The sequence below is a fragment of the Lacerta agilis genome, chromosome 12, assembly GCF_009819535.1.
Source record: "Lacerta agilis isolate rLacAgi1 chromosome 12, rLacAgi1.pri, whole genome shotgun sequence".
NCBI classification, from domain to species: domain Eukaryota; kingdom Metazoa; phylum Chordata; class Lepidosauria; order Squamata; family Lacertidae; genus Lacerta; species Lacerta agilis.
The window spans coordinates 5,046,760-5,069,437 of NC_046323.1; the positions used below are offsets into that span (position 1 = coordinate 5,046,760).

A 22,678-nucleotide genomic window follows, 5' to 3' on the forward strand; every position below is an offset into this window, starting at 1 on the left:
GACTTTTGAGAGTCCCATGGACTGCAAGAAGATCAAACTTATCCATCCTTAAAGAAATCAGCCCTGAGTGCTCATTGGAAGGAAAGATCCTGAAGTTGAGGCTCCAGTACTTTGGCCACCTCATGAGAAGAGAAGACTCCCTAGAAAAGACCCTGATGTTGGGAAAGATGGAAGGCACAAGGAGAAGGGGATGACAGAGGATGAGATGGTTGGACAGTGTTCTCGAAGCGACTAGCATGAGTTTGGCCAAACTGTGGGAAGCAGTGAAAGATAGGCGTGCCTGGCATGCTCTGGTCCATGGGGTCACAAAGAATCGGTCACGACTGAACAACTGAACAACAACAACAACCTGGCTATCTCCTTTCTCTCTCTCCCCCAACCCTCTTCTCCTTCTCATAAGCAACCCTAAAGCAAGAAACAGAAAATAGTGGTAGCACCATTGATGAGGCCTACCATTGGTTGGGGCAAAATGAAGTTGTGAGTCATGACCCACCAGTTGGGGACCAATGATCAAGGGTAGAGAATCTGCAGTGCTCCAAAAGTTCATTGAATCATAGAACTGTAGATTTGGAAAGGACAACGAGAGTCCAACCTCCTGCAATGCAGGAATCTTTTGCCCAATGTGAGGCTCAAACCCACAACCCTGAAATTGAGTCTTGTGCTGCTACTGACTGAGCTGTTGGACTCCAACTCTCATCTGCCGGCTGGGGATCAAGAATGCTGGGAACTGTAGTCAAGCAATATCTGGAGGGAGGAGGTATCTCCAGCCCTGGCTTAAATGATCCTCTGTTTTGATGGAAACATGGAGTAGATAATTCTGTACCCAAATGAATCCATCATGTAGGAAACTCATGCTTTAATTTTGTGCTGCTTGTGTCTATACATATGTAAATCTCCTCAGTGCATTCTCATGAGACCTGCAGAATAATCTATCGGTATAACCACATCTCTTAACTTTCACAAAAGGTTGTCTTATTCATTAGTCTCTTCCTAGGGCAAGATCTCAGTATTTTGTTAAAAGTCCCTCTTGTTCCTTTCTACCTTATTTATTATTATTATTAATAAAGCTTTTTCATAACACTATTTTATGTCCACACACCAATGTTATGTACTGCTAGCTCTAAACTAAGCTGAAGATGATTTCATGCCACATTAGAAGTCAGACAATTTCAAACATCTCACTTTCTCCATTACTGTGTGTTTAAAATTCCATACAAATTAGAATAATGCTGATCACTGCCATGTATAATGAACCTTAACATGTGGGGGGAGGCCTAATCAACTCTGGGTTTTAACACCATGCGCCGAGACAGAGGTTATTGTTCCGAATCTCTCCCACACTTTGCTGCAATGGAGCCTCTGGGATTGTTCATCGACAGGAAGATCTATCGTTTCATAAAAGCAGGACAAGACCCTTGCTGGCTCTGAAAGCATTTCTAGCCACCCACACAGAGGTACAGAAAATGGCCCTGTGATTTGGAATCGCTATTCCCCACTTAGGGTTTAGGTTTTCAAACGGCAGACTCAAGGACGTGCATTCGGGATCAGTGTTGCATTGTGGTGCGCAGCAGGCTTAAAATATAAGAATAATAAATGTTACGAGCAAATAACGAATGGAGGGGGTTAAAGTAATGTCATTGTTCTGCTGAGATTTTGAGTGCTCTGCTCGAGGTAAGACTTCGCTCTTTCCTTCTCTCTCGTAGGTGCTTCAGAAGCTGGGGAAAGCTGATGAAACAAAAGATGAACAGTTTGAAGAGTATGTTCTGAACTTCAAAAGGCAAGAGGTGAGATTCTTTGATGTTGCTGACGGTTGGATTTTATAAGCTTTTTATTCCGTTTGCATGTAATGTTGTAAGGCAGGAGTGGGGAGCCTGTGGCCCTTTGGGTAGTTGCTGTGCTGTAACACCCAATGCCCTTGACTGTTGGCCATGCTAGCTGGAGCTGATAAGATTTGTGATCCAGCAACATCTGGAGAGCCAGAGGTTCCCCCCATCCTTGTTGTAAGGCAACATGGGAAACCAATGCTGGAGGGAATTGTAGGAGCTAAAGCTTTCAGACTTCGCTCTGTCAGTTTGTCTGTCATGGATGAAGAAGAGTTTGTATTTGATATCCCGCTTTATCAATACCCGAAGGAGTCTCAAAGCGGCCAACAATGTCCTTTCCCTTTCTCCCCCACAACACTCTGTGAGGTGAGTGAGGCTGAGAGACTTCAGAGAAGTGTGACTAGCCCAAGGTCACCTAGCAGCTGCATGTGGAGGAGCGGGGACGTGAACCTGGTTCACCAGATTACGAGTCCACCACTCTTAACCACTACACCACACTGGATTCTTTACCTATTTGCTATGGAATGCCTACATGTCACCCACAATGCCCTCTAAGCTTCATGGGAGATACAGGCCAAGCCTCTTTGACTTCCTTGTGACCCCACATGGACTGTACCCTAAAACACAACACTCCCCTGTAAGGGCTGTTAGGAGTAGTCCTGTGTTTCAGGGAAGCTTATCCACCCTAGTCTCTCAGGGCAAAAATTCCACCACCACGCCAAAAATTCCACACCAGATATCTGAAGAAGTGTGCCTGCACATGAAAGCTCATATTAAGAACAAACTTAGTTGGTCTCTAAGGTGCTACTGGAAGGAATTTTTTTATTTTTTATTTTGTTTTGGAGAATTAAGTGCATGGTAGCAGCACTGCTAGAAGCAACAGCTGCCCTCTGTCCTCCGACTCTGAACAGGAACATGGAAGAGAATATGCCACCATAGGTATCAGTGTGCTGCTGAGGCTCAATATGTAAACCAAAACACAGCTGTCTACGGACAATTGAACTTCTCTGATTTCGCAGCACAGTTCTGCAAGCTGAACGCGTGAAAAAAAATGCATGCTTTTTAGTGAAAATAGCAAGAATGCATTGTGTTGGGGCACAAAGATGTGTACAATTTTTTTTAAAGAACAAGTTGGGGTGGATAGTGCTCAGGTTTTTTTATGAAATTAGTCTTACCCTCACATAAAACGCTCCCAAATCAGCAGTTCTTAAGACTGACAAGAGAAGCAGTGGTAATAAATCAGGACTGTGTAGCTCAGACTGTCCCCAAGGTTTCCTCTTTTACTAGGAGGCATCAAGTTAAAAAATCTGATAGATCCACTGTTTGTGTGGGATCCACTTGGGGAACACCCGTTTGGGGTCATGGAAGGGAATGACCCATTGCCCCATAGATATGAAAGCAGAGTTAGGTCCTATCTTGGTAAATTGCAAACTAAATTGTGAATTTTTATTCTTTGATGGTGTGTTGCTGTATGCTGAGGTGCCCCATTTATGTGGAATATAAACCTGTTCAATCTTCATTACAGCCATCTTAATGAACACGTGTCTGATTTCCCAGTTTACAGATGGACACCCCTCAGTGTGTGTGTGTGTGTTTGCTTGTGCTAACAAAGTTTTTTTTTCTTTTCATGCTGATTAAAGAGTATGTTTTTGTAGCGTAGGTAAGATCCTCGGGCAAAATTCTGACTACAAGCTGACACCTTTACAGTACCTTCAAAGGAATAATTTAAAGGTTATCAGGCAGGCAGCAATGGGTCTGTAGGCCTTTCATAATTACACAGTATATTCAGCGTATCATGAAGAAGAGCTTTCTGACTCTAAAGATATCCTTAAGGACTTTAGACAAGAGCCTCTTTCTTTTGTTAATACTCCTTTGATATAGGCAGATGGAATTCATAATAGAGGTAGCTTGCAGCACATAATAAGTTTCAGTGGATTCCCATCCCTTTCTCTGCTTTTTGCAGAAGTTGCAATATGCACTCCCACATTTTTTTCTGGATTGCTTTTTGTCAGCGCTGAGCTGGGAGCAGCTGCCGGAGGCGTTGTGTCAGGAGATCAAGGCAGGCACACCAGAGCCAGGGAGACCGTCGCTCCCCAGGCAAAGAACCAGGGCAGACAGGAAGCCTTTTGTAGCTCTACCTGCCCAGAAAGCCCTAGTGGCCAGGATGACACACAGATTGCCTCCCTTGTGGCTTGTCACACGGAGCAGGCACGTTCTGAGCTGAAATTTAATAGTTCTGGCTCTGTGGCTGTGGACACTTCTTCAGATTCCAGCTCCTCAAAGCTTCCCTGAAAATTCGACTCAGTAAGATGTGGATTGGCGCATTAGAGTCATGGAGCTGTGAGGCTGGTAGGAGGTCAGAAGTTCATTTAGTCTTGCATTGTGTGCTGAGCCAGCTTTCCTTTCGGACAACAGCCATGTTATATGCTGTTTGTTTCAACAGTATAGAATTCTTTCTTAATTGTAGACACCAGCCATACTACTATTTTGCTCAGTAGATACCTTCTGAAATTCTGTTTGTACTTAAAGTGGAAGAATGGCATTGGTGGTTTTTTTTCTTAGTGTTCTTATTTAAAGAAAATGCTGTATGCGGATAGCTAATTATTTAGAGATATAGGAACACAATTCTTCTCTCCGATAGATCCACATTTGTTCCACCGTGTTGCGTATGTGATATGACGTTGCTTCTTTAATTGCTTTCCAGGCAGAAGGTTCCAGACTCCAGAAAGAGCTCCGGGGATATTTAGCTGCAATTAAAGGTAATTGCAATTAAAATGCATCTTTTAATTTTTATTTTCTTTTTCTCTGCAAATTTTAAAAGTTCAAATGAATCGTTTCTTTTGTGGATCTTATAATGTACAGTTAGGTTGCTTCTGGACCATGGGTAGGCAAACTAAGGTCTGGGGACTGGATCCGGCCCAATCGCCTTCTAAATCCGGCCCGCGGACGGTTCTGGAATAAGCATGTTTTTACATGAGTAGAATGTGTGCTTTTATTTAAAATGCATCTCTGGGTTATTTGTGGGGCATAGGAATTCATTCAATTTTTTCCCCCTTCGAAATATAGTCCGGCCCCCCACAAGGTCTGAGGGACAGTGGAGCGGCCCCCTGCTGGAAAAGTTGCCCTTCCCATCCTGTTTCACCACCTGAGGCGAAGTGAGGAGGTGCTGCCCCTCCGCTGAAGCCTCACTTACTGGGGTTTCACAGCAGCAGCACCTTCTCCTGGCGAGTTATTGCGAGATACTGTGAAATTTTTGGCAAGGTCTCGCTGGAAGAAGCCACTGCAGCTGCCACAGCCACACAACCCTGGCAGCAGGGGCAGGTGGGTGGCACTGCCCCATGGGATTCTACCGCCCGAGGCAGCTGCTTCAGCCAACCTCATGGGTGGGCCGGCCCTGCTAAACTCATTCACTTGGAAGAATGCAGCTGCTAGCCTACATGGGCTGCCTTGATCAGCATAATGAGAAACGCCAATCTTGTTACTAAACAGCTGAGCATCCATAACTTTTTAGTGCAGTGCTCCCCTCCCCCAACGTCAGTTGTGTCTGTGCTATCTGACCAAATAAAAACTGGAATCTACTCTAGGTTTAGGATAAGAAGAAATGCACTTTTAATCAACCAGGTAGCTGAATCCTACTTTAGAATAGAGTGCGTGCACACTGCAGCCAGATTCTTTTTCAACACATAGGTCAAGTATGAACAGCCCAAATTTCAGGAAGACTTTTCTCCTAATAGGGTAGTGGGGAGAATTAGAGAGTTGTCATCCATACCTTTGCAGGGTACCATGTTGGCTTCCCCCAAACTAGAACCGGAGGAACTAGAAGAAGCTTGGCAGTGTCTGCTTCACAAGTGTCCTAGTTTGTTAACTTGCATTTGATAAGTTTTATGTTTGCTTTTAAATGCAAGATGAAGGACAGGTTTATAAATGGATGAAATGAACAGCTCCAATACTTTTAAGGGCAAACATAACACACTTGTTCTATTTAATGCCTGAAAGCGCTCCAAAGAATGGCCTTCTTTAGATCCCATCTTTGATGAGATGCTTCCATCCTCTTGTTCACACCCTTTCCCTGTGCAGTTTTGTCAAGAGAAACTAAATGAGGTGTAGAAACTGTTGCAGCCTCTAGTTTTGATTTGGGAGAGGTGTGAATATGTAAATATATAATTGGATGTGCCCAAATAACTATTGTTTGGTTGCCTGGCTTTTAATCTATGTTTTATTTTGTTTGATCTGCTTTTGGAGCAACAGCAATGCATCCTGGATAATTGCCGCCAGTCTGAGTAATAATTCTGGGCTTAATGAGTCAATGGTCTGACTTGGAGTGAAACAGCTTTATATTTTTTTCTTGCTGCCTTGAGATCTGGCCATAAATATTTCTAGTATCTGCTTATTAAATGGAATGATTCAGCTAACTAGCAGCAAATGATAATGTTTCAGAAATTGGTTCTACATATTAATTGCTTATTATTTCATGTCTGGTACTGACTTATCTCTGAACTTGTTTCATTTAATTTATCTACTACTGTGGCAGTAATGGGGGAAAAACAACCTCAGAGCAAAGAACCTAATTTAACTAATCTGCTCAATATTTGATAATGTGCCCCCTTGTCTCAGTGTTGTTCTAGATAATAAGAGGGCATGCTCTCTGTAAGTTCATTTGCAATATGAGACATATAATTTAATGAGTTCACATTTGATTTTTATCATCTCTGGTTGCTATTTTATTACAAATGCTCTATAATTCTATTAATTAACTTGTTGGTTTGCGTTTTTTCTTCTTGACTGTAAGCTGCTATGATGGCCATTGAGTACTAGAAGAGTGGTATCTCTGTGTGGTGTTGTTGTTGATGCTGACACTAATAAGGCAGTTTCGTACCCACTTAAATTAATGACACTTTTAAAAACACTTGACCTCACCCTGCACTCTTGTTTATACATTCACACAAAGCATGGTGGTTTTCTTGACTTGTCTCGAAGTGTCATATGACTGTCTTTAGCCTTAGACCAGTAGATGCAGTTCCCCATTCTCTGTAATAAAATTCCTATAATCCACGGATAACTTTCAGACACGCCATTCATGTCCCCTTCCCCCTTCAGTATTCCCCTCCTGCTATTCATCCACTGTCCCAAGACTTTATGGTAGTGAGCCAGGAAATGAGCTTCGTAATAAAATGTGGTGGATTTACAAGGTCTGGTGGTACAGCTGGGGGCCCTGGTGCAGTTAGCTCCAGGATTGTGTAGAGCCACTGCCCTTTGGGAGAGTGTGGGAACTCCAGCCTGGATGAATGATGCCTTTGCACTGAGGATTGCAACGAGGTTCTCAATACATGGTCACCGTAGCTTGAAAAAGCCTGCCCTACCTACACAAATCTTAGCAATGATGTGTGCAGTCTCCACATTAGAAGCTCCATCCCATCCCAGAGACAGAGGCACTTTTGGGGTGTGTGCGTGATCAGCTGTATGGGATGCTGCAACAATGACAAACAACAGAAGGTGCGAGTCGCCACCAAATTTTAGCGTCACAGAGGGCACTACTAAAATTTTAAAGCCCAAAGTCCGTCACTGCTAGAGACCATTGCAGGAGGACCGCCCATATTGTAAACCTATAAAAGTCAATACATTTTCCATTTCATGGTTCATTCTGCTCAGGGTTGAAGAGCACTTGCTCAGAATAGGTCAGGATGAACATTGCTTTTGTCATGCGTGTGTGTGTGTGTTTGTGTTTGATTGTGTGTGTGTTTTAAGCAACTGAAGAGCTCAACTATAGGTCATTTATGCTCAGTCATGCTTTATAATTTCTGTTTGTGCTGCCTGCCCTGATTGCAGTTTAATTCCCAGGATTCCTAGGGGACAGGAGCCAATCATTAATGCCAGTTTACATTGCGCTTATTCTTTGAGCCCCCAGTCTGTGTTGGAGGGGCAGGTGAGGGTGAACTGAATAAAAATAAATAAAAAAATAAAAAAATTCCTTCCAGTAGCACCTTAGAGACCAACTAAGTTTGTTCTTGGTATGAGCTTTCGTGTGCATGCACACTTCTTCGGATACACTGAAAGAGAAGTCAACAGACCCTTATATATAGTGACTGTTAACGACTGCAATTGGTCTTACATGGCTAAAGATAGCTTTGTCGTGTATAATGAGATAAGAATACAATGTCTTTGTTCAGACCAGGTCTCTCCATGGTTTTAAGTTTAGTAATTAGTTGTAATTCAGCAATCTTACTGTAAGGTAGCTGTCTTACTACAAAGGAATTTCAGAAATAGACTGGAAAGAGAAGACATTGGATTCTTATCTCATTATACATGACAAAGCTACTTGCTTTTTCCTGTAAGACCAATTGCAGTCGTTAACAGTTGTCAACAGGTTTTCTACACCTATCAGCCAATCACCCATTCCCACCACCCTTCTGAGTAATACCCCTCCTCACTCTCTCACTATATATAAGGGTCTGGTGACTTCTGTTTCCGTGTATCTGAAGAAGTGTGCATGCACACAAAAGCTCATACCAAGAACAAACTTAGTTGGTCTCTAAGGTGCTACTGGAAGGAATTTTTTTATTTTTTATTTTGTTTTGACTATGGCAGACCAACATGGCTACCTACCTGTAACTGAATAAAAAAGACACTCTGATTGGTAGCGTTTTAGCCCATCCCCATGCTAAGTAGTGAAATGTTGTAACTAGTGGGGGCAATTGGGGCACATGCCAAATTTTCTCCTTAAACCTTCTTTGAATTTTACCGTGTGAGGATGGAACTATGCATTAACTCAGCAACCATGTGTTCCCAAATCCTTGTATGGGAAAGAATCCTATGCTTGCCAGTTTCCCCACGCAAACGACACTGTTCAAGGCCTTTTCTCCACCACCTACCTTATTACTTGTTTAGAACCTGGATGGGGAACAAACCTATTTTGACATAGCCTCAAGGAGTCTGTGCAAGACCCAGTAAAAAGAAGACAAGGCTTTCTGCACCTTTAATAGCTGTGTAGGAGAGCAAATATCAGCAGGTGCAGCAGGTCGTGCAAGCTATAAAAAGGTAAAGGGACCCCTGACCGTTAGGTCCAGTCACGGAGGACTCTGGGGTTGCGGCGCTCATCTCGCTTTACTGGCCGAGGGAGCCGGCGTACAGCTTCCGGGTCATGTGGCCAGCATGACAAAGCCGCTTCTGGCAAACCAGAACAGCGCATGGAAACGACAGTTACCTTCCTGCCGGAGTGGTGCCTATTTATCTACTTGCACTTTGACGGGCTTTTGAACTGCTAGGTTGGCAGGAGCTGGGACCGAACAACGGGAGCTCACACCGTCGCGGGGATTCGAACCACCGACCTTCTGATCAGCAAGCCCAAGGCTCAGTGGTTTAGACCACAGCGCCACCCGCGTCCCTCATGCAAGCTGTAGCTGCTGACATTCCCTCTTCTGTTGAACTACAGGGGTGCCGGAGCCCTGCCCTCTTTTGCACCTGGGCACCCTAGGGAAGGGTAAAGCAGCCCCTTCAAGCTGCTGGTTTCCCCCCCAGCATGTGCCACCCCCCTTCTCCAAATTAGCACTAAAAGAGAAACAGTGTTTCCACCTCTGATTCCCAAGCCCAAGCCTCTATCCCAGGCACAGGCAAACTCGGCCCTCCAGCTGTTTTGGGACTACAACTCCCATCATCCCTGACCACTGGTCCTGTTAGGTGGGGATGATGGGAGTTGTAGTCCCAAAACACCTGGAGGGCCGAGTTTGCCTGTGCCTGCTATATCCCTTGTAAGATGTAGCTCCATCCCAAGTTCTGTTCTGTGCCAGCCATTATCCCTACAATACCTTATGGCATCTTTTTCCAACCAAGTGCCTCGCAGGTGTTTTGGACTACAACTCCCATCTGCCAGTGCCTAGAGCTGAGGGAAGCTGTAAACCTCTGGAAGACACAAGTTTGGCAAAGGCTTCACCCTATGGGGTGAAGTGGGTTGGTTTTGAGATACTTTCTCCAACTATTCTTTTCTAGTGCTCTGTTACTGGTAGAAAAAAGGAGAGCTATTGGTTTTACCCTGGTTCCCTATTTCTGCTCCCTGATTATAACCAGGTCTTGAGGAGATCACCTGAAGTCTCCACACTTGTGGCCCACAAAACATCAAATTCAGTAAAGTTTCCTGTAAAAACGGGGGAGGGGGATTGTTTAAAATAAGTGATTTTTTTAAAATCAAAGCTGACTCGTTTTCTCTTGAGACATTTTTAAGACAAAAGAGATATACTAGAAATGTTAAAGATTAGGGAGGGAACAAACAAAAAAATTCACATCAGTTTATTTTTTACTAAAATATTGCTAATTTTAGTAGAAATTTATGTTCAACTGTGATAATGGTGATGATTTAAATAAATGAATGATAGTCAGAGGTTGATCTTTAACCTTATTCCATATATACAAAATTCACATACTTACTGACTTCAGCAATGGCAGTTGCTAAGCTAGATGACATCATAGTCCATTTGTGACATCAGCGGTTGTCAACAATGGGTTCTCTGTGCTCATAAATTTCAGGCATGCAAGAGGCTTCAAAGAAACTTACAGAGTCTCTACATGAAGTATACGAGCCTGACTGGTATGGCCGGGAAGATGTAAAAGTGGTTGGAGAGGTAAGAATTTATTTATTTAACCTTATAGTTCCACTGTTCTGTCTAAGGAGAAGCCCCAAGGTGGCTAACAACATAATAAAATACCAGGGAAAAAATACCCCTAATGATGAATGAAATCAAGATGATAGTTGGTTATCATTGATCCCACCCATTTCCAAAATAACTGTTTTAATGACTTGGATGATGGGCTTGAGGGCATCCTGATCAAGTTTGCAAATGACACCAAATTAGGAGGGGTGGCTAATACCCCAGAGGACAGGATCACACTTCAAAATGACCTTAACAGATTAGAGAACTGGGCCAGAGCAAACAAGATGAATTTTAACAGGGAGAAATGCAAAGTACTACACTTGGGCAAAAAAAAATAAAAAAATGAAAGGCACAAATACAGGATGGGTGACACCTGGCTTGAGAGCAGTACATGTGAAAAGGATCTAGGAGTCTTGGTAGACCACAAACTTGACATGAGTCAACAGTGTGATGCAGCAGCTAAAAAAGCCAATGCAATTCTGGGCTGCATCAATAGGAGTATAGCGTCTAGATCAAGGGAGGTAATAGTACCACTATATTCTGCTCTGGTCAGACCTCACCTGGAATACTGTGTCCAGTTCTGGGCAACACAGTTCAAGAAGGATACTGACAAGCTGGAACGTGTCCAGAAGAGGGCAACCAAAATGGTCAAAGGCCTGGAAACGATGCCTTATGAGGAACAGCTTAGGGAGCTGGGTATGTTTAGCCTGGAGAAGAGAAGGTTAAGGGGTGATATGATAGCCATGTTCAAATATATCAAAGGATGTCATATAGAGGAGGGTGAAAGGTTGTTTTCTGCTGCTCCAGAGAAGCGGACACGGGGCAATGGATTCAAACTACAAGAAAGAAGATTCCACCTAAACATTAGGAAGAACTTCCTGACAGTAAGAGCTGTTCGGCAGTGAAATTTGCTGCCAAGGAGTGTGGTGGAGTCTCCTTCTTTGGAGGTCTTTAAGCAGAGGCTTGACAGCCATCTGTCAGGAATGCTTTGATGGTGTTTCCTGCTTGGCAGGGGGTTGGACTGGATGGCCCTTGTGGTCTCTTCCAACTCTATGATTCTATGAACCCAACATCTAGCTCAGGGATCGGCAGCCTAAGGCCCATGGGCCACAAGCAGCCCACGGGGGTTGTTTAATGGGCCCACAAGTTGCCCCCGAACCAAGGCGCCCCCTTGGCATGTCCCATGTGCTACTCTAAACCGGCGTAGCGTGGTGTGGGGATTCGCTTCTGCGGTGCCGGAAATAACGTTTGCGCAGACGCAGATGCTGGAAATCGCAGGCGCTTACACACACAATCGGTCCATGGAGGGATCTCCACTGGAGTGAACCGGCCCAGGTGAGGTAAACCTTGCCGACCCCTGATCTAGCTAGTTGCAGTTGGGCAAAATCATTTTCATAGAATCCTAGAGTTGGAAGGGACCCTGAGGGTCCTCTAGTCCAATGCCGTACAATGTAGGAATCTCAACTAAAGCACCCATGACAGATGGCCATCCAACCTCTGCTTAAAAACCTCAAATGAGGGAGAGTCCATCACCTTCTGAAGGAGTCCATCCCACTGGCAAACAGCTCATATCATCAGAAAGTCCTTCCTGATGTTTGGTCAGATGATGAGGAACCATTAGCAAGCACTCTTTGGATTTGGTCAGTCAACCAGTTACAAATCCATTTAACAGTAAACTTGTCCATGGGAGACTTCGTCAAAAACCTTACTGAAATCAAGATACACTATGTCCACAGCATTCCCCTGATCCACCAAGTTTGTAGTGCTATCAAAAAGAAGAAGAAGAAGAAAGAGATTTGTTTGGTGTGACTTGTTTTTGAGAGACCTAGTAATCACAGCATCCTTTTATAAGTGATCATGGGCCAACTGTTTAATTAACTCTTTTAGGACCTTTCCCCGTATTGACGTCAAGCTGACTTGTTGGTAGTTACCTGGGTCTTCTTTTCCTTCCTTTTTGAAGATGGGGACAACATTTGCCCACCTTCTGTCTTCAGGGACCTTACTTGTTGTTTAAGAATTCTCAAAGATTATAGAAAGAGGCTCTGATATGACATCCAAAAGCTCCTTTAGTATCGTTGGATACAACTCATCAGGCTTTGGAGATTTGAATTCATTTAAAGTAGCTAAATTTCCCTTACCACCTCTTTTCCTATCTTGGACCGCAGCTCCCTCCTTGCACCATTTATTCAGTTATCAACAGGTTGGGCATTGCTTTCCCTGGGGTGAAGACAGAGGCAAAGTCAATAGGTCAATTGATTATTCCCATATTGTAGACATTAGGCTGGAGGCATAGATTAGCTTGGGCCCTAAGGGCAGCCAAGGAGTTCAAAGTAGATGCCTGTTTGTGTAATGGTTAAAGTATCAGACTAAGTCTGGGGTTGTGATGAGGATAAAACGGGTCAGGGAGAACCATGAATGGCAGAGCTGGTTGTAGTAAAGACAGGATCTAATTGCTATTTTAAAAAGAACGAAATGTGAATAAGGGATTTCCCAACATTCATTCATTCATTCAATTTATTACATTTATACTCCTCCACCTTTCCTCCAATGAGCTCAATGCGCCATACACAGTTCTTACCTTTCCCCCATTTTATCCTCCCAACAACCCTGTGAGGTAGGCTAGGCTGAGAGATTGTGACTGTCCCAAGTTCACCCAGTGAGCTTCCTGGCTGAGCGGGGATTTGATCCTGGGTCTCCCCTATCCTAGCCCAACACAAACCACTACACCACACTATAGTTTTTGGCCACTATAGTACATTCACACTAAGGTCTGCAACAAATCTTAAATTTCCAAAACCGGCCTATGCAGACAAGGAGGAGAAAAAAACCACTTCACTGTGTAAAAGATTAAGAGGCACTGCAGTGCAGCAGTGCTGATTTCCCCTCTCTGCATTCCCGATGCAAACAGTAACCTTGACGTCTATTTTCTGGCAACTCTGAGGTGCGGTTTGTACTATAAGCAAAGACCATGGTGGATGGCGGATGCCACAGAGTTCAGCTCATTTGGAGCTTGTCTCCTGCTTTAATTGCCAGCCGTGAGTTATTACTACAATCTATTAATCGTTGCTGAGGAAATAAATTCCACTACAGTACAATGTTTAATCACAGCGGTGCTCAGAGTGGCACCGATTACGAGATCAGAGCACATTAACACCAATCTCTGTGGTTTTCCATCATTTTACAGAGACAAGTTCTACATAAATCAAAATCTTGGAAGTTCCCTGTAAATTAACAGGACTAGATGCCTTTTCCTGAATAAACAAGTAGTCTTCCCTGCAACAAATATCAAGGTCACTTGGAAGGTCTCACATAAACACCCTACAGAGTCTCCTGGACAATCCTTATATTTTCCTTACTTGTATTGACCTCTCAGTATCACCATCCATCCCGTAGAACGGGCACAAAGTCCTGGTTTTATCACCCCCTGCCTTCCTCTCCTTTGCTCCCCATATTCAGCCTGCTGTCAAGTCACTTTGTGCTCAAATATTGAAGGTGAAAATGGGGGTGCAAAGGGGGTTGCAGGAAAGGAGGGAGCTGGAGGCATGGGCGGAGTCCGAAGATGAATGAATGAAAGCACGGGTATGAAAGGATCAGGACAGAGGAGGGGGTGGATTCATAATTGGGCAGAAAATGAAAAGGGGGCTTAAAAGTTGCAATGTGTGGCAGGAGGAAGACACTTGCAAGGGGTGGGAAGGGGTTCATGTTGGTGGAATGGCAGGGGTTGGCAAATAGAGCGAGCAGTGGCACACCACTTATGAACACCAAATATTATACTCTGACGGTGCTTGATTGCGAATCCTAGATCTGAGACTCTATACCCAAAGGCTACTGTTCCCAAACACATTTTTTCCCCTTGCACACCTTCAGTGCTACAGATCCCTTTCGGTTCCACCTCAAAAACTATCCATTTTGACTTGGGGTTGCACCATATATACGCGAGTATAAGCCGACCCGAATATAAGCCGAGGCACCTAATTTTACCCCACAAAACTGGGAAAACTTATTGACTTGAGTATAAGCCGGTTCACCACACCACAAACCGGCGGAGGAGGAAGGAGCGGCCCAAAAGGACTGCTTTCAGGCTGCTTGTCCCTCTGCTGCTGCCGCAGCCCGCCTCACTCAAGTATAAGCTGAGGGGGGCTTTTTCACCATTTAAAAATGTGCTGAAAAAGTAGGCTTATACTTGAGTATATAGGGTAAATTTACATTGCAATCTAAAAAAGGTAAAGGGACCCCTGACTGTTAGATCCAGTCGGGAATGACTCTGGGGTTGTGGCACTCATCTCACTTTACAGGCCAAAGTTTGTCCGCAGACAGCTTCCGGGTCAAGTGACCAGGATGACTAAGCCGCTTCTGGCGAAACCAGAGCAGCGCACGGAAACGCCGTTTACCTTCCCGCCGGAGTGGTACCTATTGATCTACTTGCACTGCGTGCTTTCGAACTGCTAGGTGGGCAGGAGCTGGGACCGAGCAACGGGAGCTCGCCCCGTCGCAGGGATTCGAACCGCCAACCTTTTGATCGGCAAGCCCAAGCGGCACAGTGGTTTAAACCACAGCGCCACCTGCGCTCCCACATTGCAATCCAGCCAGCAGCAAAACCTGTTCTCTTGCTTTCCTACTGGTGCTACGCTTTCACACAAACTGTCCACCCTTCACAATCTCATTCCATTACCCATTTGTTCCTTTGTCTTTCCCCAATTGCAATCCAGGAGGGTCACATGCTGGATTTGAGACAGCATTTTGAAAAGGACCTTTTATTTGAGCAGCATCTTCAAATTTTAAATTTAATTGAAAATGCTCTTTTTATCTGCCATGTCACAGCCCTGTTGTCTATGGTGCATCACATCAGTGCTAACAGGCTTGTGGACATGAGAGCGCCAGTGTGTGTTTCCCCTGAGGGTTTCACAAAGGACTAAACTGCAGAGTTTATGCAAAAGAATCGTCTTGTTTATCTGCTGTTGTGGCAGTGGCTCAGATCCAAACTCCATGTGCAGGAGAGAATGTCTACATGCTTATGGGGAAAAAACAGATAAAGAGAATGTTCTGAAGTGCAATTTTAATCTTGCATTTGATTTTTTTTTTTAGGTAAGTGTTGAAAATTAACGGTCTGCCATGCTTTATATCATCTAGTTTCTAATTAAATCGGATCCTAGAAGTGGGAAAGACAGAGACGGATGCATGTATACAGTTTGTTGCATTCAGCACTAGGGATGAACTATTTGGTTCTCCAGATATTTGACCACAGCTAGGTCCTAGGTTAAACCACAGAGCCTAGGGCTTGCTGATCAGAAGGTCGGCGGTTCGAATCCCTGCCACGGGGTGAGCTCCCATTGCTCGGTCCCAGCTCGTGCCCACCTAGCAGTTCGAAAGCACGTCAAAGTGCAAGTAGATAAATAGGGACCGCTCCGGCGGGAAGGTAAACGCCGCTTCCGCGCGCTGCTCTGGTTCGCCAGAAGCGGCTTTGTCATGCTGGCCACATGACCCGGAAGCTGTCTACGGACAAAAGCCGGCTCCCTCGGCCTGTAGAGCAAGATGAGCTGCGCAACCCCAGAGTCAGACACGACTGGACCTGATGGTCAGGGGTCCCTTTACCTTTACTAATAATAGGTTTGTATAGCTCCTCCTGAACTATGGAATAGATTGTGAAAGTCAGAATGCAATGCAGGTTGGACATGCACAGTAAGGTCTAGTGGTTCTAGGACTGGTGACCTAGCATGGCTCTGGATTCGGGAAGGCTAAATTAGTCTTTCTTCACAAGCATGGAGATCTCTGGGCTAGCCATTGCATGCAGGCAAAGCATAGTGACTTTGCAGCCTGTCTGGGGGTGGCCTCAAGCTTCACCTTGCCTGCTACTTCTGGAACAGAACCAGAACCTGCCGGAATGTGGTGGGTCCTGGGCCCATTCAGCTGGAACCTCGCTTTCCGGTCTGAATTCTGGTTGGGGCAGATTTCCTCCAGTCAAGATAAATACCAAGTTTGAAGATTTGCCTCCTCTGTGACCATGTTGTCATCAAGTACACGTAGGAAAAAGCAGTGTGTGAAGTTTACTGTATAGTTTGAGCATCTTAAATACACTGACATAGAAGTACATTCCATGAAATCTAAAGCGAGACTAAGCGTGTATTTGATTTTTAATGCCCCCCCCCCAATATTAACATTCTTATTTTGGTTACTGGTGTCAATTGCTTTCTGTTGTATTCTCACCTGTTTCTTTCCTCTCTACAGAAATGTGATGTACTTTGGGAAGATTTCCACCAAAAGCTCGTAGACGGGTCGTTGTTGACCTTGGATACATATCTGGGACAGTTTCCTGATATAAAGGTACTGTAAGGTCTCGGCGTGGGCTAGTTCACATGGTTGACAATAGCAATATTGTAGCTGAGGAAGGAATGTCCGCAGCTCTGTGCATATCCACCACTACAAATACAACATAACATGAGCATCGGTCAGATCCCCATATATCCGCAACCACGTACATTTTTCCTTCCTGTGACCCTTCCGTGTCAAAAAAGGGCGGAAGGAAACACTGTGCATCCAACACGTGTAACAGCATTCATACCTTTCTGCCACTGTGAGCCAGTTCTAAGTAGCTCACGGTTGTTATTCAAGCCATAAAAACTAAAAATTGATCTGGGTCAAAGCTATAGATACCTGGGGTAGTTTTGCTGTATTTGTGGCATGCTGTAATCTGGATTACATACAGGCTCATCTTTGGAAGGCTGTTGTGAAAGGTGGGTGCTTCTTTTGTGTAGTGGGGTGCACTAAACACGATTAGCTCCCACCCCATCTCTTCTGTTATCTAGGTCTATCAATAATAATTTTAATAATAATTTAATTTGTACCCCACCCATCTGGCTGGGTCCCCCCAGCCACTCTGGGCGGCCTCCAACAGATATTAAAATACATTAAAATGCTGCTTGTTCATTGTTTTTGTTTTATTTAAGGTATTTTATTAGGCAGCGCTTTTTTAAGGGTCAAAGCTCACAAGGCAGCGTAATACAGTGGTACCTCGGGTTAATAACTTAATGCGTTCTGGAGGTCTGTTCTTAACCTGAAACCGTTCTTAACCTGAGGTACCACCTTAGCTAATGGGGCCTCCTGCTGCTGCTGCGTGATTTCTGTTCTCATCCTGAGGTAAAGTTCTTAACCCAAGGTACTATTTCTGGGTTAGCGGAGTCTGTAACCTGAAGCGTCTGTAACCTGAGGTACCACTGTACAACAAATGCTCGTTCTTTATCCAACAAATACTCTTTAAAAAAACAACAACAGGGGCTGTTCTTAACAAATGGGTCTTTTAAGCCTGTTTAAAGGCCATATGTAATTCAGTTACAGGTAGGTAGCCGTGTTGGTCTGCCATAGTCAAAACAAAATATAAAATCAAAAAATCCTTCCAGTAGCACCTTAGAGACCAACTAAGTTTGTTCTTGGTATGAGCTTTTGTGAAGAAAGCTTTTCTGAAGAAGTGTGCATGCACATGAAAGCTCATACCAAGAACAAACATAGTTGGTCTCTAAGGTGCTACTGGAAGGATTTTTCGATTTTATATGTAATTCAGTTGGAGTAGAATGTCCGCACTCGCAAAAGTGTGAGGCCCTTCTGAGAGATGTTGTCCTTCAGGCCTGCCAGCCTAAGTGATCTCACCAGTGGGCCCACGGATGGGGGCTTGGAAATTGATATCAAAGTATGGTGACAGCTTACATATCACCAAAAAAGGGCAACCTTTTTCATTAAATTTGAAACTAATTGCTGTAATTTACATGGAAATACACTATATCTCCCTGTAGTAGGGAAGACAGTGACCAGGTGAGCTATGGGCACACTCCATCTACTCTCCAAGTACTATTGAGAGGAAATTCAAGGCCCCTGATCTCCTGCCTTCCTTATTTTTAACCAGACTTGGGCCAGACAGCCCTTCAAATGGAAAACTCCTCCAAATAAGACTTCAAATGTAGCACTGCCTTATGTAGAGTAGGACTCTTGGACACTTCATCTCATAGTGCAGGCAGGGCTAGTGTGAGAGGCCCATCTGGATTAGAATTTTTTTTCCTTCATTTTCAAAGTTTTCCTGAAGGACTTTAATGGAACTAATTTTGGTTCTAGAAAATACATTTCTCGTGTGTTTGACATCTGTGTGACATCAATGTTAGTATTTGCCGTATGGATTGGTATACGTGGAGTTTTGTTTCACTTGTTGAGTGCCTTGTCTTTCCTGTGAAGTCTCCTTATTGAACCCAGACTGCAAGTTTAGAGAATGTGGAAAACGCTGCAAGTTAAAGACCTTTACTCTCTGTTTGCTGACGGATGAAAACCTGCCTTCCCCCTGCTCCCAATATGGTTCTTGGGCTTATTATTTTTTAGAATTGTTTTCTAATCTCTTCTTCTGCTTCTTTCCGTTATACTTTTGTGTATTCCTATCTGTATTGCTGTATTGATTTCCTCTCTCTCTGTAGAAAGGGTCCTACTGATAACACATTATTGTAGCAGGTAATGGCCTATTTGTGGAAAACAGATTCCAATCCTGATCTCTTTAATGTGAGGCCCACCTGGGACTGATGTCAGGCTACTGTATTAATTAACTAAGCCACAAACATATGTCAAAATGGGATTTGATGGTTATTGCTTAGTGCAGAGGAGCCATCTAAATCTATTGACTTTGACAGAATATTCACTTTGTTGATTAATATACATAGCGCAAGATTAGGCTCAGGGTAGCTCTTTGAAGGTTTAAATAAGTTTTGTGGCAGTATGTTCAAGAATGCCTTTGAGGGAATCTGATGTGAAATTTAGAAATCCAGCCTTTAAAATGTTGACGAAAGAAAGCTATGCGTTTTATTTTACCAGCGGTATTTGAGTTTAAAAACAAGAATAATGTAGGGGAAGCTTAGTTCTTCGGTGACAGGAGAAAAAAATATATAAATGTCCTTTGAAAAAGACTGAACATTTCAAAATCGCCAAAGCTGCGTCTTAAAGTGCGGGGATGCATAAGGAGAACTGCGAGTTTTGATTGGGTATCACTGTTTGTAGAATCGTATTGCAAAGCGGAGCAGAAAGCTAGTGGACTATGACAGTGCAAGACATCATTTGGAAGCCTTGCAGAGCTCAAAGAGAAAAGACGAAGGCAGGATTTCCAAGGTAAGACGTGCCTTTAAATTCTAACCAGCAGCAGAATTTCTGTATGAAGTTGCTCCTTGAGAAGTGCTTGCTAAATCTTCTTTCTTTCTCTTTTAATGCCCAAGCTACAAACTCCACAGAACAAAAGGGTAGGCAAAAACAAACATGGGCTTTATCTAGAATGTGCTAGACTGCTGTGGATGGTTGGCATACCATGTAATGACCTAGAGCTAAGACTTTTTCATAGGCCCCGCCTAGAGAGACAAGGCTGGCCAGATTGGTGTTCCCAGTGTTGGCTTATCTCCTTTCCCCTTCTCCAGTGCACTGCAAATGGCTTTATGCACCGTGTGGCCCCGAGGGGTGGCAGGGTTTGGGGGATTCTCCTGACCCTTCATTGGCTACGGATAATCTCCTGGAGTGACACTGGCAACCCTTTCTCACTATTGAGATGTCATACCTCTTGATAATGTGCCATGTGTGGTAAATCCTGCCATCACTTCATTATATGAATGTGTGAAATTGCCATATCTATCTATCTATCTATCTATCTATCTTCTATCTATCATCTATCTTTAATAGCTTGTGGACAAAGGCAATAAGGTTTAAACTAATTAACATCCTTGAAGCAGAAACTTGTAGGCTTGCATTCAATGTTTGTCAGAGTAGATCCATTGGAAGTAATTGGTCCGTTAATTTCAGTGAGTCTACTTTGAGTAGAACTGAGTTGGATACAGCCCATAGGCAGGAGGTGTCTCATGCTGGGGACTTGGCAGCAGTCAGGATCAAGTTGCCATTGATCCCAACTTAATGTTATATTAAACACAATTTTTTGTAGCTGGTGGGACTTAGCAACATTAGGACTGTGATGAGGTGACGTTCAGTCACCTTCCATCACCCCCACAGGCCCCCTAAAGCTGGTCTATGCATTGGGAGAGAAGGTCCCAGTGGTAACAATTGATGTCTCCTATAGTTTGACCATTACTCTCCGTATCTGTACGGCACCTTGCTGACAGAGGCAACTGTTGCTTCCTCTCTGCTGCACTTCACTAGTTGTACTGCAGCTGCCATATAAAGGTCAAACGATACAAGGGACCAATAAAGTTCCATCTCATCTGTCAAGCTGCTGATTCTGACCTGATTCCTCAGTTGAAGGCATATCTTGCCTGCCTGCCATCTTCCCAGCTGTCCTCAAAAGATTACCAGCCCAGAGGAGAACCCACTCAGAAATTGACTTGTTGGCTTTTTCATCCAGTGCCCTTTTGTTTTTCGCACCAATTTGTGCCAATCTGTTTGATTTTCTTTCTAGGCAGAGGAAGAGTTTCAGAAAGCACAGAAAGTGTTTGAAGATTTCAACATTGATTTGCAAGAAGAGCTGCCATCTTTATGGTCAAGGTAGATATAGCAGATGATGCTTTGTGTCCTTCAACTTTTCACGGAAGCCTTGAGAACTAAGGCTGTCCTCTCTTTGTAATGCTTTAAGGCAGGCATCCCCAACCTTCGGCCCTCCAGATGTTTTGGACTACAATTCCCATCATCCCTGACCACTGGTCCTGTTAGCTAGGGATCATGGGAGTTGTAGGCCAAAACATCTGGAGGGCCGAAGGTTGGGGATGCCTGCTTTAATGAGATTTGTGTAGTTTCAGTAAACACAACCAGTTATTGCAGCAGTGGGTTTTTTTCCAGTTAGCAGACATGCAGTATGTTTGATCCAAAAATGAAACTCCTAGACAAAATTGAATGTTTATATGCTCCTCACTAGAACCTGGAGGAAATTTACTAAAGATGCAAATCCACAGCATAGTCCTGATTTCCCTCTTTGATCCAGCATACATATGTTACAAATAGTGGGCCTATGGGCAACTTTGGGTTTGCATGTTTCCATCACTGACACTCAGTCCATGGTGCATTGTGACTCTGGTGTGGGGTTCACCATTGATAAGTGGTGCTGGGGTTGTATTTAAAGGAGCTTACCTTAAGTCACATCACACTGGAAATTTGGGGACGGGGGAGATCTGTTGCCATGTATATGTTATATCTAGATGGTCCCTTTTTACATTTCCAAATTGGATACTGTACATATGAGAATAGAGCATACTTTTGCAAAGGCGTAGGAAACTTTCAAAGCCATAGGAGGAAACAGCATTGGGCAAATAAATAAATAAATAAATACATTTCATTATTTTTTCTTTCTCTTTACAACCTTTTCATTTTTACCTTGTCATCTCCTTTTAGACGAGTTGGCTTTTATGTGAACACATTCAAAAATATCTCCAGCCTTGAAGCCAAATTTCACAAAGAAATATCTTTGGTGAGTAATAATGAATGCGCTGTGGAAGAGAAGCAACAGACACCTTTGAAGTAGGTTAAAAATACAGGTGCCAAGATGCACACACAGAATCTTTTTCCTGCTTCCTCTTTCCTTTCTGTTACAAGAAATGATGGCTTTTTACTATGATTAACATTAGTGAATGAAACTAGCATAATGCAGTAATTATTTTTAATGGCTTCCCACTGTCTACTGCTTAAGTTTGCTGTGCTCAGTTGAGAGCCCCCTGATAGACTTGTGGTAATGAAATGATAAGAGCTTCCAGCAGCAAGGATTGGGGATAATTGGCCCTGGGGTAATCCCAAGACTATTTGCAACACACATCTTCACTATTAAGTGCGAAACCTTTCACTCTATGTGTGTTGTGTGTCACTGTGATAACATCCTTTTCTTTTCTTTTTTTTAAAGGTGACTAAGCTTAGTTCCATAGTGGAACAAATATGCGATTTTTAGTTTATTCTCCCCACCCTACCTACAGTAGCTGTTATAAAATGACAACTGTTTTTGTCCCTTCAGCTATGCCACAAACTCTATGAGGTGATGTCAAAGTTGGGAGAGCAACATGCTGACAAGGCCTTCACCATTCTCGGAGCACCCAGGTAAAATATTGTCTATCAAACTGCATTCCGAGAATATTGCTTGCCCAAAAGTGGAAATTACAGGAGTTACCAACGATTGATGAGTGGCAGACGAAGATGGTGGAATATGCTGAACTTGCAAAACTGACTGGCAGGGTCAGAAATCATGGGGGACTCGAGGTTTCAAAGAGATTGGAG

General features: G+C 43.7%; 1 protein-coding gene across 3 annotated transcripts in view; it reads left to right on the plus strand.

Moving 5' to 3' along the window:
* AMPH (amphiphysin) overlaps positions 1 to 22,678 on the plus strand; it is a 90,265-nt gene that overhangs the window by 41,934 nt on the left and 25,653 nt on the right. For 2 of the 3 annotated variants that reach the window (XM_033166256.1, XM_033166259.1), the window contains exons 2-10: positions 1,704 to 1,784; positions 4,528 to 4,582; positions 10,341 to 10,435; positions 16,691 to 16,786; positions 19,490 to 19,597; positions 19,702 to 19,725; positions 20,883 to 20,968; positions 21,809 to 21,884; positions 22,419 to 22,501. In XM_033166256.1, the coding sequence (XP_033022147.1) occupies positions 1,704 to 1,784; positions 4,528 to 4,582; positions 10,341 to 10,435; positions 16,691 to 16,786; positions 19,490 to 19,597; positions 19,702 to 19,725; positions 20,883 to 20,968; positions 21,809 to 21,884; positions 22,419 to 22,501 (704 nt within the window). The remainder of the gene's footprint in view (positions 1 to 1,703; positions 1,785 to 4,527; positions 4,583 to 10,340; positions 10,436 to 16,690; positions 16,787 to 19,489; positions 19,598 to 19,701; positions 19,726 to 20,882; positions 20,969 to 21,808; positions 21,885 to 22,418; positions 22,502 to 22,678) is intronic. The other variant, XM_033166257.1, reaches the window with a different exon arrangement.